The sequence below is a fragment of the Moschus berezovskii genome, chromosome 2 (assembly GCF_049115385.1).
Source record: "Moschus berezovskii isolate FMDL1 chromosome 2, NW_MosBer_1.0, whole genome shotgun sequence".
Taxonomy (NCBI): domain Eukaryota; kingdom Metazoa; phylum Chordata; class Mammalia; order Artiodactyla; family Moschidae; genus Moschus; species Moschus berezovskii.
Window position 1 is genome coordinate 45141946 of NC_142461.1, and position 14401 is coordinate 45156346.

A 14401-nucleotide genomic window follows, 5' to 3' on the forward strand; every position below is an offset into this window, starting at 1 on the left:
TTTTTTTTTTAAGGTTCAAGACATTATTTGTGACACATGCTCTCCTATATTCCACTTAATCTATAAAATCTGGTACATCTCTAGATACCAAAAAAGTATACAAAGAAGAAAAACTTATAGGAACTTCACATTTGTACTCATCCTTTTTTAATTTTCTTAAACAGAAAAAGTTGTGAACAAAATCCTTCAAGTAAATATAAATTCTTTAGATTTTCAACTTGTGTTTTAATACTTCCTTTAGCATTTTTTGTTAACATAATTTTACGGATATACAAATTCTTAAAAATTGTATAAATAAATGGTAGTCTGATAAACTCAAAACCAGTAAGAAAGCTTAGAAATGGGATCACCCATTTTAGAATTTAAAATAATAATCACCTTTAATTTCACCAAGAAGTTCTTTTAAATCATTATTCTGTGGCCTATATTCGCTGCTGGTAGATCTTATTAATAGCAGACAGGATTGAAGTCAAAGTGAAAAGCCGCAGCAGGAAACTGAAAAGCTTACAGCTCTGGTTGGAAAGGTGTCAATAGCAGTTCATTTTAAAGGCACTAACTAGAATTCACAATCCATAAACTGTGTCAGGAAATTTATGGCAATGTTCAGAGGTGGCACAGAGCACCTGGGGTTAAGCAAAGTGGGGGTGTGGGGTGCGGGGGGAGGAGCACTGTGTGAATCTAGCCTTTCAAACAGGAATAAAAAATAAGAGCTAAGGGAAATTATAAAGAGATCTTGCAAACAGTATTTCCTTTATTTTAGAATAGCTTTATCTTTCTGTATTTTATAATCTATCTCAAAAAGAAATCACTTTATACTTACATTTTGCAGTTATTATGCAACTGGCCAGAGAAAATATCATAGTGTCTTCTAGGATCTAGGAAATAAAACTAAGTTTAGAAAGTGTGACATGTAAGGTGGCCTGTATTAGACCCTGTATTAGACCTAGTAAAATCATCTAGAGTATAGAATTGGGAATTAAGGAAAGGAAAAAAGTATATTATTCCTTTATGAAGTTTTCACTTGAATAAAATCTATATAATGTAAAAGCCAACCTAAACACTGCACTGCATTTTTGATATAGTAACACTTATCCAGTAATATTACTGGCTCATGACAGAGCAAACAAACTGGCTCAGTCTTATCTTTCTAGCTTGGCTGAGTGCAGCAATGAAGACTCAGTAAGAGTGAGGAGCCTGTCACTGTTCTGGAGCGTGATTTAATTTCTGTACCCACACTTTTTGTCTGTGAGGACTTACATCCACAGAGGAGGCAGAAGATTCCTACAGTGAACATGTGTGGCAGTAATGGCTCCACTCCTGTCATGTGCCTGACACCGCCATAAACACACAGTAACCCAGTGGTATGCTGGAGTAACAGATCCACACTGGGAACAAGCCACGCTGCCACATCTGGTCATGTGGACAGAGCTGTTTAGTTGAAAAAGGCTTACCCAAGTCCTCCTTTGTAACAACCAGAGAACTTTAGTTCAATATCTGCTTACTCAAATATTAGATACTATATAGCTGCTTCCAAGAGCTAAATAACAGTACAGCAAATCTAAATACTATTTATGGATGATGTATAATAAAAAAGGAAAAAGCCATTGAATTCTAGGAAGGCATCTGGGTTAAAGTGAATAAAAAGCACACTTATACATGTCTGATTATCCTTTGTTTGATAAACATTTAAGAATTACATCACCTGTTGGTCATTAAGGTTCCCCTGTACTAAGGAGTCAATGAAAATATGCTGACTGAAGTTCCTTCCTTTTCGTTCTTTAATGATTTTCTTTAAAATAGATTCCAGTTGCAGAAGGGCTTAGAGAAAAAAACAAAAAAGATTTTCATTTGTGAGGATTGAACAATTTTTTGTATTTCTACAATGTTTCTATGTGCAGAGTAAAACTTTCAGTTAAGAGAATAATAACATAATTTTTAAAGCTAATTTAAACTCTATTATTTCTCCTTTTTGCTAACTTTAACACATGTACCAAAATGCATAAAACATATATGCACAATTTAACAAGTAACTAAATCAAACACCCAGGTCAAGAAGTAGAACGATTCTAGCCCCTTAGAGGACTTTTACACACATACCCCTCTGCTGGTATTATTCACCTTCCTTATAAATTCTGTCCTCTTAATTCCATTCTTCTCCCAACTCAAGCATCACTCATTTAGAGACTCCAACAAGTGTGAAACAGAAAAGTAAATTTCTAAAACCCAGAAGATTAATCCAACTTCCAAGAAAATTATCCAGAGATCATTTCTCAGGCCCCATCTTACTTGACTTATCACAGCACCTGATGGAAACACTTTCTCATTTGGCTCCCAGGATCCCACTCTCCTGGGCTTCACACTTTGCTCCCAATTTACTGCCTGCTCATTCTAAGGATCCTTTGTCAGTTCCTTCTCATCTCTCCAATTTCTTAATGATGGAATGCCCAAGGTCAAGGACTTCTTTTCTTAGATCTTTATTTATATTCATTACCTTGATGATAACCATTCTCATGTTTTAAATACAATCTACAGATGGAACACTCCCAAATTTAAATTTCCAGTTAGGACCTTTTTCCCCTGAATTTCAGACTCGTATCAAACAATCTACTCAGCATCTCCAGTGAGATGTCTGAAGTATACTAAATGTAACATATCCAAAACTGAAGCCATGATCTTCCCCTCAAAACTGGATCTTTCCATAGTATCTGTCCCATCTGATTTCCTAGCAATTTCATTTTCCAATTACTCAGGTCTAAAACCTTGGTATTTCCTTCTCTCATACCTCACATCTAATCTGGCCATCAATGTTGGCAGTTCTAATTTTCAAAACACAGAATTATTCTCCCTTATTCTTTTTTTAAAAAAATATTCTATTTTATGCTACCTTCCACCCAGTCCAAGCAGTAGCCTCCTAATTAGCTTCCCTGCTTCTGTTCTGAGCCCAGAGATGAGAGCAGCCCAGTCACACCAAAGCCAGACAAAACCTGTTCCACTCCCATCAGTCTTTCTGGTCTTCTATTCGCCTAACTCATTTCACTCCAGCCATAGAGTCCCCTGTTGTACCTCAAGTATATCAGGAAGAATCTTACCTCAAGGACTTTGCAACTACTTTTCCTCTACATGGAATATTCTTTCTCCCCCTGGTCATGTGGATGTATTTATAAAATATATAAATATTTTTTTACTCAACATTATAATAGCAAGAATTTTTTATTTTGTTACATTTCTTTTATAACATTCATCATGTTGATATTATGTCCTTAATAATTCCTTTATTGTTGGATATTTAGATTTTCTTCTGTTTTTCTACTTGTAGAAATATTACTACAAAGATATTCATGAATATTTTATTTTAGATAATTTCACTCATTATTTATAACTCTTACTTAACATGCATTTTTAAATTGCTTTCCCAGGACTGTACCTTCGCACTTTCCATTAATCCTGTAGGCTATACCAGCACTATAGTACTCTCATTCTGAGCAAGTGCTAGAGTTTATTGACTAATTGACAGCCTTTACCTCTCTTTTATTTAAGAAAAACTTTCACAATAGGAAATGCAGGAAAAAACATAAAAGGAAGAAAAAACACGTGACCTATAACTTCATGAATCAGATATAACCCTATTAAAACTGGGTACATTTCCTTTTGTCTTTACTAAAAACTAAGAGTGAAAAAACTTACCATCTTCATATTGTTTTTTCCGAGTTGTACTTTTATCAAGTGATCCATCCAGAAAGCCTTTTCCAATCTCAGACCAAACCTGAAGATAGGAAAGTATATCTATATTTAGTACGTAATTTTTCCAAATAATACCAAGCAATCTAAGCTAATAACTGAAGAACCTGTCTCACCAACAGAACTGTTAAACTCTCCCTTTCACATGGAAATCATTTACTCCATTGTCTTTGAAGATAAGGCACAAAATATATCTTACTAATTTCATTCAAAGTACTTTCAAACTAATAATAACTAAAAAGTCAGTTTCCTTATTTTCAAAGGAATATGAATGAAAAGGAAGAGGAAATAGCAGTAGAGTAAATTCTCAACTTTCTATTACAATGGCACTGGTAGATAAGTAAAATTCACTGTAAAGTGGTAAAATGGAATTCGCTCAGTCGTGTCCGACTCTTTGCAACCTAATGGGCTGTAGCCTGCCAGGCTCCTTTGTCCACTGGATTCTCCAGGCAAGAATACTGGAGTGGGTTGTCATTCCCTTCTCCAGGGGATCTTCCCGACCCAGTCATTGAACCTGGGTCTCCTGCGTTGCAGGCAGACTCTTTACCAACTAAGACGAATTCCAAATTTTTACTTCACCATGATAACTGGAAGGGATTCCCTAGTAGCTCAGTCGGTAAAGAGTCTGCCTGCAACGTGGGAGGCCTGGGTTGGATCCCTGGGTCGGCAAGATTCCCGGAGAAGGAAATGGCCACCCACTCCAGTATTCTTGCCTGGAAAATCCCATGGATGGAGGAGCCTGGTAGGCTACAGTCCATGGGGTGGCAAACAGCCAGACACAACTGAGCAACTTCACGCGACTTCACTCTTCCCTGTTGCTGTGCACCTCAAAGATAAAGTTAAGATGATTAACTGGTAAGCACTGGCTAAGATCTAGAAAAAGGTTAAAAATTAGTCTAAAGTTTTATTTATTTATTTTTTATTTCTAAAAAAGAATTTTAGTCTAAAGTTTTAGAGAGAGTAGACAATAGGATTTCAATACTGGACACCTAGTCCCGAAAAATTTTCTTTATAATTGAGAAATTCTGAAAGAACTTGTGGAAAAAAGAAAATAAATATTTTAAAAATATTCATAGTTATGAGTCCTCAAGTCTTATCTTACAAAGAGATGCCTTTCAGACTATTTAAATGTAAAAAATTAAACTACTAAATGTACTGTAGAAACGTGCAGCAAATGTTTATATTAGGAATACCCTTTAAGTGAGAAAGAAGTGCCTAAGTACAACAAAGAGCACAGGATAAAAATTTACGATGAAAAAGTTGAGTTAATTTAGCTATTCCACCCCAACAAAAAAAGCTGAACAGACTAAAAAATCAACAGCTCTTCTTGGATCTCTGAGATAAAATAGGGCCCTAGGCGAACTGAGGCCCCCAAGACTGGAGAGGTGAAAATGGGGAGGCACGTCTTACTGTAGCAGACTCACAGTGCTGGGGTAGGAGAACCTGAACTAAACCTGACTAATGGCTGAGAGATTCATTATACACAACTCTGACAGTCAAAAACAGAGGCTTATGGTAAACTTAAAATTGCTTTTTTTAAAAAAAAAAAAGTCTTTTTAAAAACACTATAGATTGGTAAGAAAAAGAAAGATATTGACTGAAATACAGGTAGAGGACATGAGAAAGCATCCCACAAAAAAGAAACACAAGTTGCTCGCAAAAATATTAAACAATGTTAAACTTCACAAACAAGAAGAGAATTACAAATTTTAATCACGAAAGATCATTTTTTACTTACTAGATAGGCAAATATTTAAAAGATGAATAACTGTGTCAAAAACACAAGGAAAGAGCACACTAATGTTGGTGGGAAAATAACTAGGACCGTGTTTCTGGAGGGCAATTCAGAAACACAGTATGCAACTGGGTGTGAGATGTACATTTTTTCACGTTAACACCTGTGCAATAGAAACGCATCTTAGAGCGGATGACATCCCCCAAGTATGGACAGCCAAGCAGTAGGCATGGTGCAGCTAATGTTGCCTCTGCATTCACAACCCAGTTAGTACTTCTCGTGGCTTGGCTGGACAACAGCAACCCCTTAGAGTTTCAGACATTAAAGATCAGACATTAAGGACATTACAAATCACTTAAGGCAGGATTTTAGGTCATGATTATGGTCTGAAAACTTTCCTTTGACAACTTGCAGTAACATTAAAAAAAAAAAACAGATTCCTGCAAAAATAGAGAATTTGCACCTAGTCACACACAAAAGCATGTAATTTGAATCTAGTCAAATTAAACCCAAATGAGGGACATTTTACAAAATAACTGGCCTGTACTTAAAAAAAAAAAGTCAACATCAAGAAACAAAGAAAAGATGAAAAACCATTTCATGTTTGACCACTAAAAGTGAAGAAATCTGAATATGGGCTCTTGATAAAAATATGATATGAAAGCTAAATTTCCCAAGTCTGACAACTATTTTGTTGCTATATGAGAGAATATTCTTGTTTTTGTGATGTACACACTGAAGTATTTAGGGGGAAAGAAGTAAAGTGTCTACTCTCAAATGTTTTGGGTAAGGAGGAGAGGAATGCATGCAAGGATGGATGGACAGACGGATACTGAATGAGAAAAGTAAATGGGGCAAAATGTAAACAACAGCTGAAGGATGTCATGGGAGTTCCGAGTACTAGTTGCCACTTTTCTATACGCTTGAAATTATTATTTCTACTTTGAAATTCTAAGGAAAGAAAGGTAAAGAAAATGTCTGCTTAAAAATACTGAGAATAGGGACTTCCCTGGTGGTCTAGTGGCTAAGACTCTGAGCTCCCAATGGAGGGCATGAGTTCAATCCCTGGTTGGGGAACTAAGATTCCACATGCTGCATGTGTAATAAATATATAAAACATTAAAAAAAAAAAAAACCCAGAATAGGAACAGGTATCAGCAGCTTGGAATAAAATCCTAGAAATAACAGTGGAGTTCCTTTTTTAAAAATGCTGTCTCATCAACATTAAAAAAAATCAGACATCAACAACTGAGTCAAAAATTGATTCTTCATTAAAATAGGAAAACATTTTAGGAATCCTTTAGCCAGTTTACTTTACCTGGATACCCTGAGTAGTTTATTCTAGGAAGTGGAATTTAGGGAGATTTTTTCCAGTTTTAACACTCCTGAACATGTGAACATTTTCTAAGATCTGGACATTTTTCAATCATCAAACACAAGTAATAAAACCACCTTAATGGGAAAAAGGATAATATTAAACAGTGACACAGTATTAAGCCACAGTTCCTAGTGATTTTGTTTTACATGCATTGCACTGATTATTTAACCTGTTTTAATAGATTTGAAGAAAATAAGGAATAACTGATCAGAGATCCACAACTTCAGTGAAATAAATGACTTAAGTACAATTCAAAACAAATTAATATAATGTTGAGACTGGTAAAGATAGAGAATAATAAAGTCCATATGAGAGTCCAGAAAAGGCAAACAGTAACTCAATCTTCAACTGAATTATCCTTTTTTGAAATCATATTCATTAGCATGAACTTTAATTTCTTTCAATAGAGGATATAGTCTAGTTCTACTAAGTACAGTTTTCCTCTTTATCCCAGAAATTAGCATTGTTTTGTAACACACTTGGTTCTTATTTTTGTTTCTACCAAGCCACACAACTTGCAGGATCTCAGTTCCTCAGTCAGGGACTGAATCCAGGCCACAGCAGTGGAAGCCCAGAATCCTAACCACTGGGCCACCAGGGAACTCCTGACGTACTTGCTAAGTATTCAAGAAAAATTTTTGAGTCATTTTTTTAAATTTCAAAAGGTAACTGCTTAAAAAGGTAATTCTTAAATTTTTTTAAAAAAACAACAATTATCTTTCTTTCATTGTTTTTAGCCACAAACAAGGACATTCTGTACGACAGAATCTTAAAACTTCTTTTTAAGAGGGGAGGTCTACATTCCTCAAGTATCCAATTTGACGAAAGAGTAAACTTTAAGTCTGGTCCTAGACTTACTGTGCCATGATTCTTCTGGAAGCGAATGACTTCCTGTTCATCTTCAAATGTACTGCCCATTACCATCTGTGTAACAGACTTCATAGCAAAGCCAAGCATATGCTGGCAGAGGGGGACATGCTGGGACTCCGGGTACGATAGCCATTTATCCAATAATTCTTCTGAAAGCTGAAACAGAACAGAAAACCACAATGATTTTCTATTCCCTCCTGCTAAATCTTAGAGAACTCCAGCAAGTAGATTCATTTCATAGAGTTCAATTCTGTAACCAAGGCAAGCATTCAGGTGTTTACTTGATCTGTCAGACTAACACTGGCTCTACCAATAATTACATCTCTAGTAGTTTAGGTTCAGACTCTGTCAAAGGGCTGATATGTAACACAAAACAACCATGACAATAAGAACAGAAAATATAAGTCATTTAAAGGCTGGGAAAACCTTGAACCTAAAGGAACTTTCAATATTAGAGTCTTAGTATCAAATTAAAAATAGTAAAGATTCACCACAGAGGAGCTGTCATCTAGTAAACAATAAGTATACAAATGTGTGAAAGTCTTAGATAAGCTTCAGTGACGGAAACCTCTCAGGGTCTCTGTCATTCCTTCATCCACTGAACATTCATCAAATCCCTGTGGAACAAAACACCATGTGTAAAGAAAGTGAAAGTGAAGTCGCTCAGTTGTATCTGACTCTTTGTGATCCCACTGACTGTAATCCACCAGGTTCCTCTGTCCATGGGATTCTCCAGGGAAGAGTACTGGAGTGAGTTGCCATTTCCTTCTCCAGGGGATCTTCCTAACCCAGGGATCGAACCCAGGTCTCCCGCATTGCAGGCAGATGCTTTAACCTCTGAGCCACCAGGGAAGCCCAACAATGTGTAATAAAGAGATCAAAAGCTTTGGAGTCAAAAAATCCTGGGTTTACTTCTGGCTCTGTCACTTAGAAGCAATGTAACTTTGAGCAATTTGCTTGACTCTTCCAAGGTGTAGGTGTCTCAAAAGTTAAACAGGGATGCCATCTCCCACTTTTCATGGTTGCTGTGATAGGGATAATCATACTTACATCAGAAAACACAGTAACTAGGTTTATAAAGTAAAATATATGTAGACCCTTTCATGTTAGGAACTCAGATTTAACCTACTTTGCCATATCAACTCCATGAAAGTTTTGCCATAGGGTAAAGGGTTTCACTGATCCACACATATGCCACTATCATAAATTTTGAAAATTTATTATATCTTTATATTTCCCATTACAATTCTGTTTCAAAAAGTTCCAGAAGAGGGACTGACTTCCAGAATGGTGGAGTGAGACTCTGGTGATCTCACTCTGCCTCTAAAACAATGAAAATACGTGCAAAACCACTAACCAACTAACATTAACCATTTTAGCACTTTGGCAATTAACCAAAACTCAATACCATGTGAAGTGTCTATTCAACAGGAACAAATGGACCTTGGTAAGACAGTGAGTTCTTTGATGTTTTTAACCTAACATTACTTGATTTCCTTTCTCTCCCCATCTCAGTGGTAGCCAAAAGGCAATAGCATTGCAGAAAACAGCTCTAGTAAAAGCACCATCACCACTGGTGACCAAAATGGTCACTGAAAATGGACAATTAGGGAACCCAAAGGCTCTATCCCTCCCCAAAATTAAGTAATGAGCTAGCTAAGCTATCAGAATCAACTTCTGAAAAACTCTGGAATATGGTAAAAAAACAATCAAGGGAAGGCTTGATGAACAAAGAAGCAGCTGCTCTGAGATAAGGAAGTACAGAGGCATTTTAAACAACCTGGTTCTGATTCCCATATCCCAGAGAAGTAGCAGCTAAGACAACAGCAACACATACTCCTGATGCAAATTGCGAGAAAGCAATACAGTCATTTTGGTCAAAAAATTGTGGCCGTGAGTCTTAACCTGAAAATTCCCATTAAGGACTGTCCCTGTCTTGCCCAATTCTGAGCATTCCTACAGCTAAGACAGGTTCCTAGGTGACTTCTTCTGAAAACATTTAAAGGTGCAGGTATTGGCTGCAACAGCTGGTGAATGAAACAACAATTGGGATGAGCAATAAACAGGCCTAGAAGACAGGGAAGGAAGAGATTGGGAGAAGAGACAACTAAGAGAATGAGAGCTCAGATATCATGATAAACCTTTAGAGTTAATAAGGGAATTTGGCAAGGTTAATGACTATAAATAAGATCAACATGCAGAAATCAATAAAAATGTATATATATAACAAATAAAAAAGAAATTTAAAAACTGTACCATGACAGTATTTTTTAAAAACTACTAATTATGTAAGAGTAAATTTAATAAAGATATATAAGATCTCTTAAAAGTGAAAAAATTACTGAGAAAAACTAAAGACCAAAACTAAAAACAAAAAAGTGGAAGGGTATTCTTCCATATTCATGGATTGGAAAATTCCATAACATTGTGGACAAGGAATGTTGCCTACCATTCCAATAAACAAGGCATTTTGCCACCATCAAGCCATCAGTCACAGTAGCCCCTCCTCCCAACACAGCGTACCCTGAGGGGATTCAGAATGAAGAAAAACAGGATACTGGTCCTAGGTTCAGTTCAGTCGCTCAAGAGTCGTGTCTGACTCTTTGCGACCCCATGGACTGCAGCATGCCAGGCCTCCCTGACCATCACCTAGCCCCCCGAGTTTACCCAAACTCATGTTCATTGAATCAGTGATGCCATCCAGCCACCTCATCCTCTGTCATCCCCTTCTCCTCCTGCCCTCAATCTTTCCCAGCATCAGGGTCTTTTCCAATGAGTCAGCTCTTTGTATCATGTGGCCAAAGGACTGGAGTTTCAGCTTCAACATCAGTCCTTCCAATGAATATTCAGGACTGATTTCCTTTTTAGAATGGACTGGTTGGATCTCCTTGCAGTCCAAGGGACTCTCAAGAGTCTTCTCCAACACCACAGTTTAAAAGCATCAATTCTTCGGCCCTCAGCTTTCTTTATAGTTCAACTCTCACATCCATACATGACCAGTGGAAAAACCATAGCCTTGACTAGATAGATGGTCCTAGGTAAGTAGATGTATATCTAAGGAATTATTTTAATGAGTCCAGACTCTTAAATAAATTTCTCATATGAAGAAAAGCACTAAAGTAACTAATTTGTGAAGTCTTGTTTTTGTGATCAGCAGTAGTCTTTTGATGTTTGACTACACAGTTTTCTCAGGATACACAGGAGTATATCCTGGCTTCTCCCTTACCTCTCTAGAACAATTCCATAGGGCTTCCCTGGTAGCTCAGTGGTAAAGAATCTGTCTGGCAAAGCAGGAGACAGGGGTCGATCTCTGATCCACGAAAATCCTATGTGCTGTGAGTAGCTAAGCCTGTATACCACAACCACTGAGCCTCTGCTCTAGAGCCTGGGAGCTGCAACTACTGAGCGCACATGCCCAAGAGCCCATGCTTCACAGGAGAAGCCACCACAGTGAGAAGCCTGCACTCTGCAACTCGATAGTAGCCCCAGTTCTCCACAACTAAGGAAAGGACAGTGCACCAATGAAGACCCAGCACAATGAGAAATAAATAAAATTAATAAACAAAATTTTTAAACAACAGTTCCTCAGAGCCATCTGAGAGGCTGTTCCCCATGCTACTGTTCCCACTAAGGTCCCCAAATAAAACATAATTTTTAGGTTGCAGACTTTTCTCCGGCCAACAAAACTATACATACATCAAGTGACCTATACAGTTACCTGGTTTATGATAAAAGGAATATTACAGTACAATGGAAAAAGGATGATCTTTTCAATGTTACGCTGGATCAACTGGATAATCATATGGGGAAAAAATGTTAATCCCTTCCTCGTTCTTTGCACAGTAATAAACACTAAACAGATTATATATCAAAGTTTGAAAGATAAATATGACAACTCTGAGAACAAACCTTAAATTAATATATTCATTACAATAGGTTAAAGACGTTTTACAAAAGATTTAAAATGCAGTAACCATAAAATCAAAAATGAAAAGAAAAAAGCCAGACTAAACTAAAATTAGTATCTGTTCATCAAAACAAGCTTGTTGAACTTGTTCAGTTGCTAAGTCACGTCCAACTCCTTGCAACCTCATGAACTGCAGCACGCCAGGCTTCCCTGTCCTTTGCCATCTCCCCGAGTTTGCTCAAACTCATGTCCACTGAGTTGGTGAGGCCACCCAACCATCTCATCCTCTGTCACCCTCTTCTCCTCATGCACTCAATCTTTCCCAGCATCAGGATCTTTTCCCAATCAGTCAGCTCTTCTCATCAGGTGGCCAAAGTATTGGAGCTTCAACTTCAGCATCAGTCCTTCTAATGAATATCCACGGTTGATTTCCTTAAGGATTGACTGGTTGGATCTCCTTGCAGTCCAAGGGACTCTCAAGAGTCTTCTCCAGCACCACAGTTTGAAAGCATCAATTCTTTGGTACTCAACCTTTTTTATGGTTCAACTCTAACATCCATACATAACCACTGGAAAAACCATAGCTTTGACTATATGGACCTTTGTTGGCAAAGTAATGTCTCTGCTTTCAAATATGCTATCAAGGTTTATCATAACTTTCCTTATAAGGTGTGTCTTTCAATTTCATGACTGCAATCACTGTAGTGATTTTGGAGCACAAGAAAAGAAAACCTGTCACTGCTTCTGCCACTTTTTCCCTTTCTCTTCACCATGAAGTATTGATACTTTCAAAATGTGGTGCTGAATAAGCCACTTGAGAGTCCCTTAGACAGCAAGGAGATCAAACCAGCCAATCCTAAAGGAAATCAACCCTGAATATTCATTGTAAGGACTGATGTTGAAGCTGAAGTTCCCATACTTTGGCCACCTGATGCGAAGAGCTGACTCACTGGAAAAGACCCTGGGTCTGGGCAAGACTGAGGGCATGAGGAGAAGAGGGCGAGAGAGCATCATGGACTCAATGGACGTGAATCTGAGCAAACTCCGGGAGATATGAAGGACAGGGAAGTCTGGAGTGCTGTAGTCCATAGGGTGGCAAGGAGTCAGCATGACTTAGAGATTGAACAACAAAATCAACATTATTAAGCTGTTTCTAATGAAAATTTAATGAATATTAAGACTATCACTGATAGTCAAGAGGTTCACTGTTTTTTTTTTGGATAGTAACACAGGTTAGTGTAAAAGCAAATTAATATGTAGAAAATAATAATAAAAAATAACATAAATGAAAATACAGAAATTTAAATCACCCTATAAACCAGTAGTGATAATTAGAGAGGATTTTTCATACAGCTTCTCATGTTTTTCTATAGTGTGTCTATGTATATGTGCACATATATGTGTGTACAGAGGTATACTTTGAATAATGTAATAATTCTCTACAAACTATTCTGTATATATTGGTTTTTTCACTTATCATCTGTTATGGGTTGAACTGTGTCCCCCTCAAAAAAAAGATCCTGAAGTTCTAACCCCTGCAACGCCTGTGAATGTGACCTGATCTGGGAATAGGTTCTTTGCAGATAATTTAATATGTGCACATTAAGGCCTTAACACAATATGACTATGTCCTTTTAAAAAGGGGAAATTTGGACACTGAAACACACACACACAAACATAAACACACACAGGGAGACCTTATTATAAACAAGAAGGCAGAGACTGAGGTGATAGATGTACAAAATGGTCAGAAAACTACCAGCAACTAGGATCGAGGCATGAAACAGACTTTTCCTCGAGGCTCTCAGAAGGAACCAACTGTGCTGACACCAGAATCCTGGACCAACAAACAGCCTCCAGAACTGCGAGACAATACATTTCTGTTGTTTAAGCCAGCAAGGCTATGGTACTTTGTTACGCTAGCCCTAGCAAACTAACATATCACCTTAAAGCCATCTCCCCATGTCAGTAAATAAATGTCTTTATCATCTTTCTTAACGTTTTCATCCTCATCCATTGCAAGGATTTGTGATTCAAATAATCCTCTACTACTGGACATTCAAGTATTTTCTAATTTCTGCCTCAATAAACAATGCTTCAATAGTCATCTTTGCCATCTGGCTTCTTTTGACATGAAATTTATGAGTTAAGAAGTCGTTTTTTAAGCTTTTATCACACTGCACTGGAGAAAGCATATATCAACTTATACTCTTATCAGTAAAATGCCCATTTTCCATACCTTGGAGAGTACTAAGTGTTGTCATTTTATAAAATCTCTATCAGTCTAACAAGTAAAAAAATCCCAACATTGCTTTAATTGGTTTATTTCATGATAATTACTGATAGGCTCTGGATATGCTTCAAATTTAATGGCCCTCTACATGTTTTCCATAAAGTACTGCATGTTCACTTTTTTAGCCATGTTCCTATTGGGGCTTATATCTTTTTCTTAATAAAGAGCTTTGTGCCTAGCTGGTTTTTAAATGAAGTCCAGGATATATCTTTCTTCAGTTCTCAGTGATGACTACTCAACAGTTTTCGGGTGATCTTTCTTCTGTGAAATATTACACACTAAAAAAAGAAAAAACCTGAAAACGGTACTCCAAACACCAAATCTGGGATCCAAATGGTATCCTAAAAACCTATTAGGACAACATGGGACTTATCAGAGAATTTCACTGTGAATATCTCCCCACAGTACCAGATCATTGCTGATTATGTAACGAACAGATTAAATGCTTTCCATCTATGCTGGTAAAGTCTTTTTTTTACC

General features: G+C 37.1%; 1 protein-coding gene across 1 annotated transcript in view; it reads right to left on the reverse strand.

Moving 5' to 3' along the window:
- CYP20A1 (cytochrome P450 family 20 subfamily A member 1) overlaps positions 1-14401 on the reverse strand; it is a 42480-nt gene that overhangs the window by 17312 nt on the left and 10767 nt on the right. Inside the window, exons 5-8 of the mRNA XM_055398781.2 lie at positions 7710-7877; positions 3685-3763; positions 1703-1818; positions 821-875 (exon numbers count right to left, since the gene is read on the reverse strand). Of these exons, the coding sequence (XP_055254756.2) occupies positions 821-875; positions 1703-1818; positions 3685-3763; positions 7710-7877 (418 nt within the window). The remainder of the gene's footprint in view (positions 1-820; positions 876-1702; positions 1819-3684; positions 3764-7709; positions 7878-14401) is intronic.